The sequence below is a fragment of the Mesoplodon mirus genome, assembly GCF_964341445.2.
Source record: "Mesoplodon mirus genome assembly, chromosome: 6".
Taxonomy (NCBI): Eukaryota; Metazoa; Chordata; class Mammalia; order Artiodactyla; family Ziphiidae; genus Mesoplodon; species Mesoplodon mirus.
In genome coordinates, this window is record NC_138982.1 from 12,130,582 (window position 1) to 12,152,883 (window position 22,302).

The 22,302-nt window shown below is 38.7% G+C and overlaps 1 protein-coding gene across 1 annotated transcript; it reads right to left on the reverse strand.

Annotated features, from left to right (window-relative positions):
* Positions 1–2,967: 2,967 nt before the first annotated feature.
* PLSCR4 (phospholipid scramblase 4) lies at positions 2,968–22,039 on the reverse strand. Its single transcript, XM_082625782.1, has 7 exons — positions 21,937–22,039; positions 13,909–14,144; positions 10,692–10,734; positions 9,310–9,536; positions 7,343–7,504; positions 5,827–5,985; positions 2,968–4,955 (listed from the first exon to the last, which is right to left on the reverse strand). The coding sequence occupies exons 1-7, from the start codon at positions 22,007–22,009 to the stop codon at positions 4,902–4,904; spliced, it is 954 nt and encodes a 317-aa protein (XP_082481908.1). The 5' UTR covers positions 22,010–22,039; the 3' UTR covers positions 2,968–4,901.
* Positions 22,040–22,302: the final 263 nt, after the last annotated feature.

Genomic DNA, 22,302 nt, shown 5'->3' on the forward strand with positions numbered 1-22,302 from the left:
CCCAAGGACTCAGTAGGAAGGCCTGTAGCGACTCTCTGCCTGGGCTCCATGGCTCTCTGGGTCTGGGGTCCTTGGCCCATGAGTCTCCCAGGTGGCCCCATCCTCTGAAATTTAGGTAAAGGCAGCCATGCCCCGCCAGACCTGTGCCAATGGAGACAGGGTCGTATGGTCATCACCAAAGTTTGCTGCCTGTGCCCTTTGGAAGGGCAACCACTGAGGCCCATGCTACACTGGGGGTCCACCAGAGCTTCATCTGGGGTGTTGGAGGAGTGTGGCACAGACTACAGAGATCAGAGCCCTACATGTGAGATGGCACCATACAGCTGGCACAAAGGTCTCACAGGTGCTGGTGGTCCCTTCTTTGAACCACTCTGCTCCCCAGGCCCTTGCACTAAGGGCCTGTGTTGGGAGTGGCAGCTCTGTTGATCTCTGAATCCCCTTTGGGGGTCGTTCTTCATTGCCTTGGAGAATAGTGCCTGGCTTCTGATCAGATGGCTGATCCATACTAATTTCCTTATCAGTCACTTGACCACGCCCTTAGTGTTCTCGTTTTTTGCAATATGGATAGGCTGAGAATTTTCCTAATCTTAAGTTCCGCTTCCCAGTCTTTAGGGAAAAAACTGGAGCTGGAGGAATCAAATTCCCTGACTTCAGACTATACTACAAAGCTACAGTAATCAAGACAATATGGTACTGGCACAAAAACAGAAATATAGATCAATGGAACAGGATAGGAAGCCCAGAGATAAACCCACGCACCTATGGTCAACTAATCTATGACAAAGGAGGCAAGGATATACAATGGAGAAAAGACAGTCTCTTCAATAAGTGGTGCTGGGAGAACTGGACAGCTACATGTAAAAGAATGAAATTAGAACGCTCCCTAACACCATATACAAAAATAAACTCAAAATGGACTAGAGACCTTAATGTAAGACTGGAGACTATAAAACACTTAGAGGAAAACATAGGAAGAACACTCTTTGACATAAATCACAGCAAGATCTTTTCTGGTCCACCTCCTAGAGTAATGGAAATAAAAACAAAAATAAATAAATGGGACCTAATGAAACTAAAAACCTTTTGCAAAGCAAAGGAAACTACAAACAAGACAAAAACACAACCCTCAGAATGGGAGAAAATATTTGCCAACAAATCAATGGACAAAGGATTAATCTCCAAAATATATAAACAGCTCATGCAGTTCAATATTAAAAAAACAAACAACCCAATCAAAAAATGGGCAGAAGTACTAAATAGACATTTCGCCAGAGAAGACATACAGGTGTCCAAGAAGCACATGAAAAGCTGCTCAACATCACTAATTATTAGAGAAATGCAAATCAAAACTACAATGAGGTATCACCTCACACCAGTTAGAAAGGGCATCATCAGAAAATCCACAAACAACAAATGCTGGAGAGGGTGTGAAGAAAAGGGAACACTCTTGCACTGTTGGTGGGAATGTAAATTGATACAGCCACTATGGAGAACAGTACGGAGGTTCCTTAAAAAGCTAAAAATAGAATTACCACATGACCCAGCAATCCCACTACTGGGCATATACCCAGAGAAAACCATAATTCAAAAAGACATATGCACCCCAATGTTCACTGCAGCACTATTTACAATAGCCAGGTCATGGGAGCAACCTAAATGCCCATCGACAGACGAATGGATAAAGAAGATGTGGTACATATATATACAACGGAATATTACTCAGCCATAAAAAGGAATGAAATTGGGTCATTTGTAGAGACGTGGATGGATCTAGAGACTGTGATACAGAGTGAAATAAGTCAGAAAGAGGAAAAAAAATATCGTATATTAACACATATATGTGGAACCTAGAAAAATGGTACAGATGAACCAGTTTGCAGGGCAGAAATAGAGACACAGATGTAGAGAACAAACGTATGGACACCAAGGGGGGAAACTGGCGGGGGTGGTGGTGGTGAGATGAACTGGGAGATTGGGGTTGACATGTATACACTAATATGTATAAAATGGATGACTAGTAAGAACCTACTGTATAAAAAAATAAAATAAAATTCTAAATAAATAAATAAATTCTGCTTCCTTGTTGCTTAACAATCCCATCTTTATGTCCATTCTCTCAGGTTGAATTTTACTGCAAGCAGTCAGGAGGAGCCAAGCTGCACTTCAACACTTTGCTTAGAAATTGTTTCAGCTAGGTATCCCATTTCACCACTTGCAAGTTCTACCTTCCACAAAACACTAGAACATGGACACAATTCTGCCAGAGTTCTTGGCCACTTTACGATAAGGTTCACTTCTCCTACAGTTTTCAATAACATGTTCCTCATTTCTATCCTGGTCTTTATTGTCCATATTTCTACCAATATCCTGTTCATGTTTAATTAGGTATTCTCTAAGAAGACTGAGGTTTTCTCTACAGTTTGCCTCTTTTCTTCCTAAGCTCTCATCAGAATTATCTTTAAAATTCTGTTCATGTCAATATAGGCTTTTACCAGTATGCACCTTAAAACTTCCAGCCTCTATTCCTCACCCAGTGCCAAAGCCAGTGCCACATTTTTACATACTTGTTATGCAGCATCCCCATTTCTTGGTACCAATTTCTGTCAGTCTGTTTGGGCTGCTATAAAAAAAATACTGCAGACTGAGTGGCTTAAACAACAAACATTTAACTCTGGAGGATGGGCATTCCAAGATCAAGGCTGGCAGATAATAAGGGCACTAATCCCATTCATGAGGGCTCCACCTACATGACCTATCACCTCCCAAAGGCTCCACTCCAAATACCGTCACACGGGTAATTCATAAATTTGGGGTGGGGGGCGGAATACAAACATCCAGTCTATTGCAAAGCCTGAATCACAAGTCAAAGATAAAACAGTATTTTACTATAAACTATATTATATTTATTTAGAAGCCAAAAACAATATGATGAAACATGAAAACACACACATTTCAGAGAATGGCTTGTTTTGTTAATCAATCTGATCAGTTTTACACAATGAAATATCGTTAAGAAACATAAAAATTATAATATAAACTGTAGTATAAAAATATAAGAAACAGTATTATTTTTAAAGAAAGAAATTGTAAGAGACATGTTAATATCACAACTTTAAACAGAAATTTAAAATGTCATGCTAGAAATAATTATTTCTTAGTATTATGCATCAGGTCTTAGAATGTAGGGATGTAGGCAAGTAAAAATTTAAAGTTTATATAGTAAACTTTCTGAATACTATTGTCTGATTTGCTATATCAAATGTCAGACATCATTATAAGAAATAATATATCTGCCCGCTTAAGACTACAATTGCCTTAAATATAAGGTAATTATTATTTTAGAAACAAGCAGTTTTTACATTTTTTTAGAAAGCTAGTAGTAGCATATAAAAATGAACATTACAAGAAACTGGGTGAAACAACATTTACCATGAAAAGATGAATATAATTTTAAAATGAGGCACTTTTCTTTCACTTCAATAGGAACTGTGGGTGAAGGCCTTCATCTCATACCGAAGAACACTCAGTCTTGCTTCTTTTAATAAAGAGCAGTGGAAGAATACATTCCATTCTATGTACTGGCTGTGTTGAAAGAACACAGTTCAGGTCCAGATAGGAAGCTAAAGTGCAGTAGAGGCAAGTTGATTTATCAGAGTGTATTCACTAATACACTGTGATTTTAACTAGTTAATACAAACAAGTGTAATTTATACTTTTACTATGTTGATCCAAGTAATCTTTACTGATAAGCTATAGATCCCAGAGAAGCAGCATGTTTGCTATGTTTTATCATTTTCTTTGCATAGATACAGATTTATCTATCATTTAAATAAAAAACAGCAAAACAATATTAAGCAGTGTCTGCATTTGTAATTTTTGCTTTTACAAAGTGCTACGCAGAATGTCATATTTCAAAATTTAAAAACAAAACTCCAACTCTTGCAATTTAAATAGCACAGTTCAAATCAGGGTTCTTCTTGTAAGAAAAAAAAAAATCATCTCCTCTGTGTCATATCAAATGAGACACAGGTTCAAAAAATTAGGCAATCCTAGAGATTCGACCAAACCTATTTTACATGTAAGACATCTATAACCAAGAGAGGTTAAATGTATTAAATACAAGCTTCTCATAAGGGCACTGATGTCTCTAAATTGCTCAGAGATCTAGATTGGTTAATGGCCCTGGTAGTCTGACTCTATCTTCATACAGAGGCATCCCCTGATTGTGTATGCTAGTAAATGAGGCATGGAAAATATAACCTTATGATATGAAAAACATGTTTTACTTTGTAATAAAATAAAAATTTCCATTGAAACTTTTATGAAGTTTGCAAAATAAAGTTCTGATACATTTGCACAAGTAAAATTTTCCTTGTGCAATAAAACATAGTATTTCTCTCTGCCTTCCGTTTTATTTTTAACAATGAAAAGTATCACTATTTTCACCTGGAATCAAATTTGTCTTCAGTAACTGGACATGTTGATGGAGAGGAGAAGGTCAGAGTTAGAAGCTATATTACTCTATCTCAACAAAGATCGCTCTAAAATGCCCACCATTTTACTATCAATTAATGTGAAAGCTTTGGGATTCATTTTCCCTCATCTCATGTTTAAAGTGTTTTCAAGTTCACTATATATATGTTTACTTGGTTAATGGGTCATAACTTTTTCAGGTAAACTCCTAGTCTACCAAGTAGACGGGTAGACAGATACTCAATTGAAACACGTTTAGAGGTGTTCTTGCATTTACACTCTCAGCCTACCTGTCAAAGCTAATACCCAATAACAATAATCTGCAAGAGCAGATACATATATTTGTGAATAACTGAGGGCCGACTGTAAGCCCAACCAACTTTTCTAAATTTTTTTCATTAATCAGAATTGCTGATTTGCGGTATCCATCAATTATGAGTGGATGAACGTTGTGGTGGAGAGCTTTCAAAATACATGAAGTCCTGAAATTGGAAAAAGAATTATATGTATAAATATCAAATTAGATAGATAAATAATTATATACATAAAGAATGTAAATAGATAATTAGGTGCAATGCACAAAATGTTATCTTCATAATTTATCAAGTGATCTCATTCCAGTTAAGAATAAATCAAGCTAATGAAATCTTCATGAAGAGAACCTAATATGAAGAACAGCAATTGCAAATCTGAAACTGTGGGTAGTCAATAAGTTTTCCATTTGGGCTACCAATTAACTAAATTTTCATTGCTGAAAGGAGGAAAAACTTGATAATCAATATTAAAAATGTTAAATATACCAATTGCAATATGCTAATTAGGTTTTTAAGGTAAATGCTATCAATTTTATTTCTATGCTTTACTTATGAATATTAGCCACTAATCAGACAGGAATACAGCAAGGAAATTGTACCTAATAAATCTAGGATGGTACAACACCAAGGTGTATATTGACAAAGAGGTAATAGATGAAGGGAAAGAACATCGGCTTTAGAGTTACTTTATTTCACTAAGAAATCAAAGAACAGGCATCTTTAAGTAGTGAGAACGATAAGTAACATGAAATGATGACAATTACACCCACTGGATGCCTAGTATCTTTCAAGCACTCTCCTGGCCCCTTTATTCATATGATAGGTAATACTCATAACCCTGAAATATATATATATAAGTATTTTCATTTCCATTTTACATATAAGGAAACTGAGGCTTGCAAGTGTTAAACACTTTGCAAGACATATAACTAGTAAGTGGCAGAGACAGTTTCAAATCTTACTGCCTTTCTACTGCACTACACTGCTTCTCATCAGAAAGAATAATTCTCTCAGGATAACTCAGAAGCAAAAGGCTTACAATGAGGAAGCAAGCTCCAAAAATCATGGCTTTCATTGTCACATCCAGGTCTAATGGGAAGTGAATTTCAAAGTGGTCAGCATCGCTCATTGCAGATAACACACCATTCCACTTCCGAGTAATACTGCCGATACTGGATACACCATCAAGGGATATGACCTAGAAAGACAAGAATGTGACTTTATGATTGAATGGTGTTAAACTACATGCTTTATTCTCCTGTTTATAAGCAGTTTACACTGAAGTAGTATAAATATGGTGCAGGAAATGACTATAGTAATAATATAATTTCAAATAGGGAATTATGGCCAAGAAGGGTTAAGTGCCTTGCAACTGGTTGACAACCAAGCTGGGGAGCATCTTACAATTCTCAGGCCAGTGTTCTTTCTTCACCCTCAAATGAGTTATTAGGGAAGCCTGTCAGAGGAGGTATGATTTAAACTGATTTTGAAATTCTTTTTCATACAGCAAAGGGTGGGAATTGGGGATTGGGAGGGAGTCTTTCCCAGTCGAGGGAAACATGTTAGCAAAAGCAAGGTGGTATGGTTCTTTTCACTTCACAAAATCTGTATGATCACTCAGGCTTTTGTGGGCCCTGTCTTCTTAAAGTATGTCAGAATCCCAAAGGGCTTCAGCTTCTAGAAGGCACTTGCCACAAGGATAATACCCAAACACTACATTTTGGTGATTAAAATGATCCACACACCCTGCCCTCGAAATCTGGCTTATCTACATTTTCTATCTATCTATAACGGCCTTTTAATAAATAAGTAATGGTTGATGATATGGTTATGTAAAATGAGAACTAAGGAAAGTTTATCGGGTGTCATAGAAAATATTTGAATGAGCAATTTTGGATTATCAATTTTGTTGAATTGCGAGGCATTTAGAAAGAACTTTTTAAGAAGCCCAGGAATCTCCTTTGTCACAACTGTTAAGAGTAATAAGCTATCATTTTGTGGCCATTGGGATGAAGGCAAAACAGAAGGATTTTCCTTCTTACAGAAAATGTTATAATCCACTATAAGATTTATCCTTGTTTATGAGTGTTGTCTTGTTTCTTGAGGATGCAGACAGACTTCTATCTTGCAAATAAGCAATTTGCACAACCTCAGGGGTGCTCTATTGGTTCTGTGATATGTGGGGCCTTTTCATTACTCAGGACCTATATTCTGTTCCTGGAAATCTTTGGTAAAAATGGTTAGTGAAATACAGCCAAGAATAAAATAGATGGATTAGGTTAGGCTATTTACTCTCAGGTTAAATGTTTTAAATGGTTTCTTCTTATCTTTATCAAACACTGAAATCATGCAAAAGAAGCTAACATTGTGGAAAACATTAAGCAATCCCCTAATGATAATTTGAAAATTTTTCAATGTCAACTGGTTAGTTAACTCTTTCTTCACATTACTTTATTCATTCACACACAAAAAAATCATCTAAAAGCACATCATTCTGAGGTCCGTTAGTAGATGTAGAAAAAATAGTAGAAACATTTATTTTTATATTTGTTTACCTCAAAAACAGAATCTGAACCACAGCCATAGGTTGAGCATGGCCCAAGCACTCCCATCATATCTTCTTTCTTCTCGTTTTGGATGCTGTACACTGCCCTGCACAGGTTCCAGTGATCGGCAACAAAGCCAATGGTGACACCAGGAGGACACTGCACCTCCAGCTGCAAATGAAGCAGTGACAGAGGCGAAGATGCTACACGTATAGGTATACACATACACAGATACACACAACCTAGGTATGTTCCTAATTCATTCAAGAACTAGGGAAACTGTCACTGGGAAAGAGTCTTCCATTATCCCCAGGCTATTTCTTAGGGTTATATTTCAGTGAACAGCCTTGAGAGATGAAGTCATGTTCCCTTTGGGACAAAATTACTGCTTGTTATAAAATGGTCAGGGGCTTCCCTGGTGGCGCAGTGGTTGAGAGTCCACCTGCCGATGCAGGGGACACGGGTTTGTGCCCCGGTCCGGGAGGATCCCACATGCCGCGGAGCGGCTGGGCCCGTGAGCCATGGCCGCTGAGCCTGCGCGTCCGGAGCCTGTGCTCCACAATGGGAGAGGCCACAACAGTGAGAGGCCCGCGTACCGCAAAAACAAAAAAAAAAAACAAAAAAAAAAGGTCAGTTCTCCAAGCTCCATGTCCCTCAGCTGCATATGTAGCATCTACCTGGGATCCTCTGAGTCACCCCGTAGAACTTGGGGATGAGGGGATCTACGCACACGTGCTGGAGCTCATGCTGATTACTGTGCTGTAATAAAATTCTTTGCCCCTGACCTAGGGGTCTCATGTCTTCTGGCACAATCCATGAAAAAGTAACATGCTAGCTTCTTAGACTGACATCTCAGACATGACAATTGTAATAGGAAACAAAAGAGAAAAGAGGCATTCTGAAAACTGTATGTTGTGAAGACAACAGAATGTGTGTATAAGTATAGGATGAAGTGGAGATTCATCTCAAATATAAGACTCTTATTACACAAAGACAATAATGACAAAGGAGTAAGCTATCTGACAATTGCTAATATTCACTGAGCACTAAACTATTTGCCAGGCACTATGCTAACACAGTTGACATTTATTTACTATATAATCCTCAAAATAACCATCCTATGAGATAGGTACTATTAATATCTCCATTTTATAGGTGAATAAATCAAGGCACAGAGGCTATAAGTAAATTCTATTGAAAATGCTGGTACTTAACATATAATTAAAATGCCAGTAATCCTAGGAGGTATTTTTTTCTGCCCAGTTAATGTATTAAGAACACTGAGGGTAAAACAGGTTAAGTAAATTGCCCACTTTTAAGTAGGTGGCATATTTGAAATTCAAATTCTCTTGGATCTCTCTCCAAAACTCTTCTTTCCCCTGTAGCAAACAATTTTCCTAGGGCAGCACAGATTATAGAAGAGCAACCAAACTGTAACTTGGTACATATGCTTTCTAGTTCCAGCATCTACCAAGTGTAACACCATCCTCAGGCACTTATTATTTTTTAGCCACCCTTTCTTTATCTGTAACAAGGTGTAGATTACGATGGGTAGAGTAAAAGTATCTGAAGTTTCTTCCGATTCTATTTAAAAGCATGTCTACATTTACTGTGACCTTATTTGGGGATATGTAGGAATATTTAGACAAATGTGTGTTCTAGGTAACAGACTAATTTCTAATTCAGTAGACACAACTGATAGAATTGCAATCACTGACTAAATAACCCTCATTTGTGCTTGACCCCCCCAACTCCCACCTAGCACCTGAAGACATGAACCCACATGAAAAATGTCTTTGTGGTTTTTCCATAGGTAAGACAATTTGGCATTTGGCTTCCTTCGCGCCCCCCTACTATCTCCTTCTATTCTGCCTGTGCCATGAAAGTTCCCTCCTGTGTAGCTTTGGAAGGAGCACAACCGTGCAGGGAAGAGTTGGATCAGGAAGAAACAACGGATGAGATTTCTGTCCTCTTACCTCTTGCCTGGTGGAGTGGCAACAGAAGCAGCAGCAGGTGCATCTGAAAGGTCTCTGCATTGTCATGATCTCTCGGCCCATACAGTCAGTGACCCGGAGCACAAAGGGCCTCAGTGTCCGATAAGCATTCCTGGTGTAGTCATCTGTGTCTTCGGTCACAAAGTAAACCATCTGGCCCAGGTTGTTTTTAATATCATATGTATTATTAGTTTCAAAATCTGTTACCACTAAAAACAAGAGAGCCATCTTATTTTAGAAGCAGTTAAAGTGGGCCTCAAGAAGTCCTTTTGTAGTATTTCACAGGGGCCTAAAGCAAAAGAGCTTTTTAAAAAAATTCAGGTGAAAAATATGCAATTATTAGAATGCCATTGTAATTCATATGCCCTATAAGTATATAAGTAATTTTGAAATTTTAAAACATTTCTTTTAAGAAGTTCAGTGTAAAATGATTTTTAAAACTTTTCCACATAGAAGCAAAGATTGGAAACAATATTCCTGGAGTACTTGAATTAAGAAAACTTTAATTATAAAAACATTTAAAGGGCTTCCCTGGTGGCGCAGTGGTTGAGAGTCTGCCTGCCGATGCAGGGGACACGGGTTCGTGCCCCGGTCTGGGAAGATCCCACATGCCGCGGAGCGGCTGGGCCCGTGAGCCATGGCTGCTGAGCCTGCGTGTCTGGAGCCTGTGCTCCTTAACGGGAGAGGCCACAACAGTGAGAGGCCCACGTACCGCAAAAAAAAAAAAAAAAAAAAAAAAAAAAAAATTTAAAGGAAATTATACACCAGACCATGAATGAATCAGCTTATGAAATATGCCGAGAGGATTAGGGTCATTACTAATTGCAAATATGAAAACCAACCAAGAAAGGTCAAAGGCTCTATGTGGAGGTAAAATGAATGAAATGACGGTGTAGATCTGATACAGTGAGGGGAACTGAGAACGGGCATTGTGTTTACCGTGATTTTTTCTTACTTCCGCAGCATTGGACTTAGAACTCAGCAGACTGAGACTATTTCCAGCTCTGCCATTGATTAGCTGACTAGGGTGCCCTTGACTAGCTCGTCTAGTCTTTTTGCTCCTTTTTTCCCTTGTTCATGAAAAGTGAATATTGGAGGAGTTGAGATGGGTAAAGGATAGGGGGTTCAACCAAGTAAAAATGTGAAGTCCTTTTGAAATCTGAGAGCTCATGTATGATGTGTAAACAGATAAAATTATACAAAGTTAAGTCCCTTTATTACTTTCTTGAAGATAGGGTAATAGAGGATAGTCTTTTCTCTTTGAACCACTAAAAAATGATCAATATAAATAAGGAACTAGATATTGGATAATGCAAATTTTCACCTGATTCAAATATTGCTGGACACTACAAAATTATACATACTTTCCAGGGGTTCAAAATGCTGAAGAACATGTATGTTGTCCAACTGTTGGGATAGAACAAAGCAATTAGGAGAGAGAGAAATAACAGAATCAAATCAAACCAGTATTAGAAAAAAACCTGATGAGACGGAAATTAAATGTATCAATTGATACAAAAATATCTTTCTGAAACTGAATGGAATCAAAAACATTTTTATCAAGCAAAATCAGCCCATCTGCACCTGATCAGATGATTATTAGCAGAGCTGTCCAGATAGAACACTTTCCTCCAGGTCCGCTGTAAAATATTGAAACAATTCTCTAAAATATCAGAAAATCATCTTCCTGCTTCAGTAACAGCACCTAGAAGAAGCTATGTTGCCTAGTTCAGTTCCTACTCATTGGTCTCTCTGATATGTCACCCACAGACTGGAGTTGTCAGGAGGTTCGGGACAGTTTAACATGGACCAGCCACAGAGAAGCCAATTTTCTCAGTGGCTTAGGGAGAGTGAATGAGGCAGGGTGGACCTTGCACAGGAATGTCCGATCTCATATTACTTCACAGCACCTCTGAAAGAGGTTAACACACTGACTTCCATTCACTTGGGCTGCTGATGCCAGGGTCTTCTCTAAGTGCAGACTTTAATAGGGGAAGATCCAAGAGAGCTGGAAGCATGTGAATAGGATTAGGGCAAAGGAGAGGAAACATTCTCCAAGGATAGAATCCCTTGAAAAGGGAGGTTGGTAATACCATTAGACCAACTTCTACCTTAACTTTACTGAGGAATCACTGTAAATATAAACACTTTGGCCCATCATCTGTTATACTGGAGAACATCCTAGCAGAAAAGAAACCCCGTTAAGGACAGACTACTCATATCTATCTAATTTTAGATAATTTAGATCATTAGATCATTCCTAATGCCTGAGCCCAGAACATTGCCTGAAATGCCATATTTTACCAAATGTTTGTTGAATACATTAATTAATGAACACTACATTACTGTGGTAATAAATAAAATTTAAAATAATGTAACCTGACATAAACGTTTTGTGGCGTGATCCATTACAGGAGGTATAGAGAGGATACAATCTTTCTCTCATTAAAAAATTTTTCTTTTATGAAAACACAATCAGGTGAGAGGGCCTAAACATGTCTTACAAAATTATCAAAAGTGGCCACTAGGGTGGTTTACAGTCCCTTTGAAAAACTCTAGGGACTCTTAAATATCTATAACTAAAAACTAAAAATATTCACCGCTTGGTAAGAGCTTCTACTGCTGAGCAAAATATTCTAAAGAAATGCCTGTTACTGTGAAAGAAGTTTACCCAATAAGATACTACGGTTGTTAAGAAGCAGTTCTAACACAGTGTGGAGTCACTGGCCAAGCCAATATTCTAGAAATAATGTAAACTTGCTACTCTGGATGTTAAAGTGTCAGGATAGTCCTGATAATGATTCATGTAATTTGCACATGAGATGGCAAGAAGACTATGATAGGGACTTCCCTGGCGGTCCAGTGATTAAGACTCCACACTTCTACTGCAGGAGGCATGGGTTCAATCCCTGGTCGGGGAACTAAGGTACAGCCAAAAATAAAAAATAAAGAATAAAAGGCTAGAATGAAGAAAATGCTTGGATGCCTGGCTCTGTGTCTTCCACCTACATACAAGGTGTTTCAACTAAAAACATCCACACAGCTATTATTCACTGGGTGGGTCCCATGTGCCAAAAATATTAGGCACGTTACAAACCTTATCTCATTAAAAATTCTCCTAACAACCCAATAGGGTAGGCATCACTAGCACTATTTTATAGATGATGAAATTAAAGCACCAAGAGGTTAGAAAATTTACTCAAGTAGTAGAGTGAGGAGAGAGTAGAGCTAGAATTAAAACCCAGGTTTGTCTGGCTCTAAACCTGTTTTGTTTCTTTTTCAATTTTTTTTTAACTAAAAACATTACTGAAAGGGAAAATAGAATTCATAAAATATGCCCATTCAACTTCACTGAAAGTAATAGAAGAAATTAAGAAAAGTTTTTTTAATATTTAAATGAACAATATTAAAGCTATACATTTTTAAAAAGAAATGACTCCAGATATTGGATTTCTAAGGAAATTTTCTATATTTATCATCAAGTAAAAAAATAAACTTTCTAAACTTGGTTAACTTATAAGCATTTTATAAGCTTTATAAGTGCTAGGGGTTACTCTAGCACTGCACCTGAATGACTGGCTTTGTCAATATTTTGCCAAACAAGAGGTTAATAAAGTTTTTGGTTTATGTAAAATCCAAATTTTCCTGATCCAACTGTATTACTTTCCAAGATCAACACTATAACTTTGTAACATGGTTTTCAATGCACAGGATTAACATTCAGTATATAAAACTGAAAAGAGAAACATGTCAACTCCAAGGAACATTTGGTTGACTACAGTGGGGAGACATGTATTGAGAATTGGCAAGTGCCTTGCTTATAATGTATCAATATTCCAACACTTGCTTTTTCTAAAAGTGAAACATGATTTAGTAGTTTCTAGGGGATTTGCAATACTAGGTTTATCTTATTTCCATTAAGCAACATTTTTATTTCTGACATGGGTTTTTAAACAATACCATTTGGTGGTACACAAACCTGTGGGCATGTTGCCCCAGTTTCTGAAATGGGTGGCCCGGTCCTAGAATGTCCATACAGATAAAAATTAGGGAGTCTCTGTGTTGTGGAAAGGGGTTCTCTGGAACTTGACCTGAAACAGTATCCTTGGAGGTCCTCTATTTTTATTTACCTTGTATGCTTTGGGAGGTGACAGGACTGGTTGATGAAAACTATGGGTGGTGAGAAATAGCAATGGCCTGAGGCACTGAGTGATTTACTCACTGTCTACCGTTCTGTTCTGTTCTTTGTAATGTTGCTTTTCTTGACATTCAGGCTTTACTTCTAAGCAAATGACACTCCAATTAACATCTTTGATAATTTTTCTTCTATTCCAATTCCTAGTTTTTAAACTGCCTTCGATAGGACATCTTGAATGTCTTAAAATTCAATATACAACCTTCACAAAAACCGTATCATCCCACCAAAAATATCCCTATCTTCTTTGTTCCCCATTCACATTTCTGAAATTAGCACTACCACTCCTATAGTCTCACAAACATCTGTCATCACTGACCCATCACCTTTATCCACTCTCTCCAGTCATACTTTGTAAGAAAATAATTTGGATTTGTGTGGAGTACCTGGGCTAAATATTCCAGACCTGGAGGACAGTTTGGCATAACAGTTGGCATTGGCATCCATACTACTGGAGCAGAATGTTGTGGTGCAGGATATTTTCCAGGCTGGTACTGGATAGGATGGCTACCACCAGTTTGCATGTACAAGGGGGAGGTACTGGGCTGATGTGGACTGTAGTACCCCACAGGCAAGCCTCCTGGGGGGACTGCAGGAGGAGGGACAGCTGGTCCAGGGGGCCCTGCGTTCAAAAACAAATGAAAGTGTTATACATTATAAACACTACAATATACTGGAAATTAGCATAACTTTTTACATGGAGATGATATGGATCACACAACCTCCACTTAAAAATAACAAGGTGTGGGCTTCCCTGGTGGCACAGTGGTTGAGAATCCGCCTGCCGATGCAGGGGACATGGGTTCGTGCCCCGGTCTGCGAAGATCCCACATGCCACGGAGCAGCTGGGCCCGTGAGCCATGGCCGCTAAGCCTGCATGTCCGGAGCCTGTGCTCCGCAATGCGAGAGGCCACAACAGTGAGAGGCCTGCGTAACGCAAAAAAAAAAAAAAAAAAAAAAGGTGTTCCATTTTACGAGTAAGATGTACCAAAATGTACTAAGGGGATTTACACATGAACTCATTTAATCCTCTTAAGCCTTATGAGACAATTATTTCCATTTCAGAGGTACAGAAGTAAGGCTGAAATATCAAGTTAACATGTTAGCCTCTAGGCATTAGCTTCCTTCTTTGGAGATAATAATATACCTACTTCATTAGGTTATAGTAGGATTAGCGCAAGGCCTAGCATATAATTAGCATGGTTAATTTTTTGTTACTATGTTTACTGTTATTATTGTTTAAGGGCATAAAGATAGTAAGGTCTATTTAACTTCAAAGGGGTTCTTTTTTTTTTTTTTTTTTTTTGTGGTACACGGGCCTCTCACTGTTGTGGCCTCTCCCGTTGCGGAGCACAGGCTCTGGACGCACAGGCTCAGCGGCCATGGCTCACGGGCCCAGCCGCTCCGCGGCATGTGGGATCTTCCCAGACCGGGGCACGAACCCGTGTCCCCTGCATCGGCAGGCGGACTCTCAACCACTGTGCCACCAGGGAAGCCCCCCAAAGGGGTTCTTTTAATGACTGCTATCTAACTCCAGAACAGTTTCATCACCTGTCCCAAAAAATCCCATACCCATTAGCGGTCATTCCCCATCTTTTCCCCCAGTCCCTGGAAACCGCTATCTCTATAGATTTGCCTAATCCGGACATTTCATATAAATAAAATCATGTGACATAGCCTTTGTATCTGGTTTCTTTTACTTGGCAGGTTTTCAAGGTTCATCCTTGAACTTTGCATTAGTACTTCATTAATAAAAACTAGTGAAATAACAATACTCATGTCAGACAAAATATACTTTAAGACAAAAACTGTTACTAGAGGTAAAGGACATTTTATTATAATAACAGAAGTGTCAATCCGTCAAGAAGACATAACAATTACATACACCTAAAAACAGAGCTTCAAAATACATGAAGCAAAAACTGACACACTAAAAAAAGTGAAATAGGCAATCTAACGAACAATAGTTGGAGGCTGCAATACCCCACTCACAATAAGGGATAGAACACCTAAGCAGAAGATCAAAAAGGAAATAGAAGCATGAACAACACTATAAATGAAACAATACGTAACAGGCATGTAAAGAACACTCTATCCATAACAACAAGCTAAACATTCTTCTCAAATGCACATAGAACCTTCTCCAGGATAGACCTACTGGTTGGCCGTAAAACAAGTCTCAACAAATTTAAGATACCTGAAATCATACAGAGTATATTCTATTACAATGGAATAAAACCAGAAATCAATAATAATAGAAGAAATTTTGGAAATCACAAATATGAGGAAATAAAACAATACACTCTTAAATAAACAAAGAGGTAAAAAGAAATCATGAGAGAAATGAGAAAATATTTTGAGATGAATGAAACAAAAGCACAACATACCAAAGCTTAAGGGATGCAGCTAAAACAATGCTTAGACGGAAACTGACAGCTGTAAACACCTACACTAAAAAAGAAATATCTCAAATCAGTAACCCAACTTTCCACCTTAGAAATAAACCAAACCCAGGGGCTTCCCTGGTGGCGCAGTGGTTGAGAGTCCGCCTGCCGATGCAGGGGACACGGGTTCGTGCCCCGATCCCGGAAGATCCCACATGCCGCGGAGCGGCTGGGCCCGCGAGCCATGGCCGCGGAGCCTGTGTGTCCGGAGCCTGTGCTCCGCAACGGGAGAGGCCACAGCAGTGAGAGGCCCGCGTACAGCAAAAAAAAAAAAAAAAAAAAAAAAAAAAAAAAAAAAAAGAAATAAACCAAACCCAAAGCAAGCAGGAGGAAAAAATAAACACTGAAGTAGAAGTGAGTGAAATGAAACAGGAAAAACAATAGACAAAAATCAGCAAAACCGGGCTTCCCTGGTGGCGCAGTGGTTGAGAATCTGCCTGCCAATGCAGGGGACACAGGCTCGAGCCCTGGTCTGGGAAGATCCCACATGCCGCGGAGCAACTGGGCCCGTGAGCCACAATTACTGAGCCTGCGTGTCTGGAGCCTGTGCTCCGCAACAAGAGAGGCCACGATAGTGAGAGGCCCGCGCACCGCAATGAAGAGTGGCCCCCGCTTGCCACAACTAGAGAAAGCCCTCGCACAGAAACGAAGACCCAACACAACCAAAAATAAATAAATTGATTAATTTTTTAAAAATCAGCAAAACCAGAAGTAGGTTCTTTTAAAAGATCAACAAAATTGAAAAACCTTAAGCCAGACTAACCAAGAAAAACAAAAATAGACGTCAATTATTAAACACAGGGGTGAAAATGGGGACATTACTAAACTCTTCCAGAAATTAAAATGCATAATAAGGAAATATTATGAACAGTTGTATGCAAAAGCAAGGTCCTGTGCACGGTCCCTGCACACGGCACCACCAAGGGGGTGGGAAGACGACCTAAGCTACGCCTCCTGCCCAACCCACTGATCCATCCCTACCCTCACCCCATTTAAGGAACCAGCTCAGCCCCTGCCTCGGGGAGTAAGCAAGGCCACCTGCTTCTTGTTCTCGCTCCCTCTGCTGTAGCAGGAATCCCAATAAAGCCCTGTTTGAACTTCTCATCTGGCCTCTTAACAATTTCTGTTGATTAAATTGTCCAAGGACCTGGGTCTGTAACATATTCACTGGTAGACGCATAGTATGTGAAGGGATTAGAGAGGAGGGGCAACTAACCTAGGCAGAAGAGATACCCTGTGATGTAAGTGCTGACACATTAGACCCAGCCAGCACCTTGACGATGAGCAAAGGTTTTAGATACAGCAGGTACAAAATGAGCAGCTGCACAGGGGAAGCTCAGTACCACAGGAGTAAAGGCCATGCATATATAGAGATTTAGCAAACAAAACAGGAAGGAAGGTGGGGAGGAAGTGACGATTATGAAAGACCTATGCTCTGTGCAAAGAACCTGAACTTTATGCTGGTAAAATGTAAAGTGGAGTGACCAGTTTTACATTTAGAACCTTTAGGAATGAGAAGGTTAGATTAGGAAGGAGGTGCCTGCAGGAGTCTAGATGTGAGGTAAGGAAGTTTAATTGTAATGAAAAGAGTAGAAAGTGGAGAAATAATAATCGACATTTAAGAGACCTATTGTGTTGGTAATAGACTGGATATGAGGAAAGATTCTCAAGTTTCTGACGTGGGTCCCTGCAGGCCTCCAGTGTAGAGAAAGAACAGAGGGCACGTGTTGCGGAGCAAGATGCCCAAGATGCACTGAGGAATCACTGAGTTTGAGATCCTGGGTCACCCAGGGCAAGTGGTCTACAGGCAGGTGGAAATGCAAGTTTAGAGCAGAGGAAACTGATGTGGGTAGGGGCTAAGGGATTCGTAAGTGGTTAAAGGCAAATGAAACCATATGGGGTATTCCCAGTATAACTCAGGAGAGTGTAAAAGGACAGGTGAATGGAAGAGGTGAGAGAGAGGACAGGGCAGGGCAGGGCTGGACAGGGGAGTGGCCCAAGGACCTCTGGGGAATACCGGTTTTTAAGGGTAGAGAACACAGACCTCTTGACAGAGACCAGGAGTCAGGAGAGACAAATGGAAAAATAATGGTAACTAGAAACAATGTTAAATTAGAGCTAAGTGAGAAAAAAAATTGCTAATGTCTTTAGAAAAAATGGAGGAAATTACATGTTTCAGTTTGTTGTGAAGAATAGACTTTAATTCCTTTAAGATATGTTTAAGAGTACCCAAATTGGATTGGAAATCGGATATCCCGTTCATCTTTTTTTTAGAACTATTATTAAAAAGCATACAATGCACCTAAAAAGTCACATAAACTATCTCAAAAATACTAATTGTTATATCATTTCAATGAGTTGATGATTAATTCTTCTGGTATTAACCATGTGATTTTAAGATAAAAGTACGTCATGGAACAAAATTTGAGGATCAATAAATTAGAAAGGAAATTACAATTTAGATGATGGTGCTATTCAGTTTAGAGACTATACTTCTAAAAAAATTGCATACAAATGTATGTAATCAAATGATTTTTATTATAAGTATGTATTATTCAGAGATGTTAAGAGAAGTGAAGAAAAAAACATAATCTAATTACGTGTGGGAAATGGTGTATGTTTTATACTCTCTTTTAAGCTTTAAAATTGCCGTTAAGGGTTCTGATTGTTCTGCAGGAAAACACAACGAAACATGTTTAACTTTGTGTAACTATAGTATCCCACACTTATTTAAATAAAGAACTCTGTTACGGAGCATTTTCCTACCAATGCTAGTGTGAGAAATACTGCTTTATGGGATTTGTGTTTTCTTAGTTATTTTGAATATTATCATCCTTTTTTATTTCAAAAAAGTATGTCATTTTCCTCTTTTTTTTTTTTTTTTTTTTTTCTTTTTGCGGTATGCGGGCCTCTCACTGTTGTGGCCTCTCCCGTTGCGGAGCACAGGCTCCGGACGCGCCGGCCCAGCGGCCGTGGCTCACGGGCCCAGCCGCTCCGCGGCATATGGGATCCTCCCAGACCGGGGCACGAACCCGTATCCCCTGCATCGGCAGGCGGACTCTCAACCACTGCGCCACCAGGGAGGCCCCTGTCATTTTCCTCTTTAAATAAACTACATATAACAAAGGTTTCTTTATTAACTATGTTTTTAAACATATTTGGCCCAAAATTATTTTCAATGGTAACAAATATCCAGTAATGTAATGCAAATGGAATTATATAATTGAATTTAAGGAAATTCATTAAAGCTAAAATTTCAAGTATAGTATTTCAAGTTCCTTAATGTGAATCAAGGGCACACAATTTGCATCAGTATAAATAAGTATATAGTTCAGCCACTAGATGGTGATCACAGTGAATTTTTGTTGCTGATTTTCATAACTGAAAATTCATTAGTTGTGCTATTTTTTTGATACAGAAAGGAAGAGACAGACACTTTCCCAGATGAGCAGAACATGATTTATAACCAATGTTTACTTCTTAGAAACGGTGGAGTTTCTGTTCTACTGGAACCTAGGTTCTCAGATATAGAGTGATTGGTGGATCTAAGACAGATTATGTAGATAATGTTGATAGCCACTGAAGTAAAACAGAGAAATGTATATATAGTGATATTACAATGTAGGGTTGTCAAAAACTTGGATTTAGCAGGGGTTAAGCCATAATGAGGGGTTATACTGGATCAGATTCACACAACATGCATACACATGAGGGAAAGAGGAAAAGGAAGCCCTGTTTTCAGAAAACACTGCAGGGCCAAAGGCTACCTGAGCTCCATGAATCATATGTCTGGAGCCACGACAACATCCTTGCCATCATCCTGTGGATACTGGGGTTTCTTCTGCTCTTTCACAGCCTAACTCACTGGTTTCTGCCTCTAAACAAACACTTAAATATATATTTAAAGAAATATCACTATACTTTATCATTTTCTAAATCACTAAAATGTATTTGAATATAATCCTGATTAAAACTATTTCCTTAGTCAAAAGTAAGTTGTTTTTTTTTTTAAGATGATTTAGGACTTTAATGTCCTTCACACGGTCAACATAAAACACTGACAATGGATGAACAATAGGGGAAAAGACTGTTCAGCGAAGTTCTTCCTGAACTCACGGCATCACTGGCCAAACACCATAAAGAAAGAGAGGCACGGACATATATACACTACCAAACGTAAGGTAGATAGCTAGTGGGAAGCAGCCGCATAGTACAGGGAGATCAAATCGGTGTTTTGTGACCGCCTGGAGGGGTGGGATAGAGAGGGTTGGAGGGAGGGAGACGCAAGAGGGAAGGGATATGGGAACAGATGTATATGTATAACTGATTCACTTTGTTATAAAGCAGAAACTAACACCCACTGTGAAGCAATTATACTCCAATAAAGTTGTAAAAAAAAAAAAGGTGACTCCAATCTACCTCTTGAGAGAAAACAAAAACAAAACCAAAAACAAAGACACCATAAAGAGAACAGTCACATGAACAGTAAGGGAGTTTAACAGAGATTTTTAGTTTAACAGCATAACTGAAAAACAAAGAACCAACCAAGTAAGCAAGCAAGCAAGCAACCAACCAACTGTTCTTCTACCCACTGAAAGGAAAGTATAAGTGAATCAGGGAGCTTCCAAATCTTGTGAAGCAGCTTAAAAAGGGAGAGGGGAGGGGGAAGGCGAGGCCACAACTGTTGAGAACGTAACACTCTAATGCACAAGGTCAAGGATCCTAACATTCTCAAAGTCTCAACATATATATACCAACAAGAACCATATTATTAGAAATATAAAGGCACAGAGATATAAATGCATAGAGATATAAACTATTTGGTATTAAAAACAGACCTTGCTATATAAACATATAGTATGTCACTTTTATCTCTTTATGAGAATAACAGTATAAAGAAATATCTCCAGTTTGCCTTTTAGTCTGGAACATCACAACACGGTCGGTGGTGACCTGAATTAACAGCTGCAGAATCCAGAAGACCCCACTGCTGTCATCTTGCAAAGGATCCAAATTCAGCACCTAGAGGGCTCCACCCACCCTCCATGCTGTGTGTCTGTGTGTCTCTAAAAGTAATAACCTGCAATTTGCATATAATTAAACCCATAGGCATCTTTGAATATGAGATCTAGGCAGAAAAAGTAGCAGCAAAGACAACAGTAGCTAGAACTTAGTAGAAAAGCAAGAGAAGATTTTTTAAAAGCTTCCACTTCAAGTCAGGATAAAGGTTAAGTTTCAACAGCTTGGCTTAGCTGTGGATGTTTTGCTGTTCTCTGGGAAAAAAAGAAATCTATCATAAGCATGTTCATTCGAGAAAAATACTGTGTTTGTTTAGTTTTTTTAGCCATGACCAAGTGAAAAAGTAAGAGTATTTTTAATTTTAAAGAATTTACATATTGCCCCAATACGTAGGAGTATCTCTTTTCCTGAGTCCCTGAGTACAGTATGAGTTGTGTATTCAGACTTATAAAAATATTTGCCTAACTACAAGCTCCTGAATCAGAACTCAAAGCCATTCACTTCCATTTTTCTGCACTTCTCCTGCCATTTGTCCCAACCAGACTTTCATGACCCCGAGCTTTTGGACATATTATTCTTTCTGCAAGGTATGGCCCTTTCCCCCTTTCCTTCGAGTGATAAATTCCTCACGTGCCAGTAAAACTTGATTTCCTCAGTTAGTGCTTCCCTCAAATCCCCAGTAGAGACAGTTACTGCCCTCTGTGCTCTTCACAGGACAACGTTCTCTTCACATTCAAGCAAAGAGAATGCCATCAGTGTTTGCACAACTTCCTTCCTAAGACAGGAATATAATTCTAATTAACATCTAGTAAACTACTCGGCACGCTGCAGGCATCCAGTATTTATTTACTGAATCATTCCATTAATTAATTAGTTAATTTTAAAAGCAATCTTAACTATGAGTATGGTTTTCTGGAGAGGGGAAAGATTCTTTCTGAATATTTAACCTACCTGGTACAAAATGGGAATTGTACTCAGGAGGGGCAACAGGCCTTGGATCAGGTGATTTTATTTGATTCTCCATTTCATCTGCAGGTTGTTCAGGGCCCGTGGGGACTATATTTTGGGGGAGAGAAAGGGGACCTGATTTACAATAGGAATGATAATATGATTACAGAAGATATTCATTTTTTAAATTTTGGTATGCATCAATGAATATAACCAACATGACATACACTCATTTTTTATAAAAAAACAATTCATTATGTATATTAGACATCAGTCTATTAATATATTTGATGAATTTTTAGCCTGAATATGGACTTAAAAATAAAACTAAGCAATTATATTGTTATGATCAAAGCAACAAACTTTCAT

Excerpts from the sequence above, each read along its gene's own strand:
- PLSCR4 (XM_082625782.1), bottom strand. The coding sequence starts at position 22,009 with ATGGAGAATCAAATAAAATCACCTGATCCAAGGCCTGTTGCCCCTCCT. Across the intron at positions 14,145-21,936 it reads CAATTCCCATTTTGTACCAG|GGCCCCCTGGACCAGCTGTC; the intron begins GTAGGTTAAATA and ends TTTTGAACGCAG. Across the intron at positions 4,956-5,826 it reads TTGGAGCTTGCTTCCTCATT|GACTTCATGTATTTTGAAAG; the intron begins GTAAGCCTTTTG and ends TTCCAATTTCAG.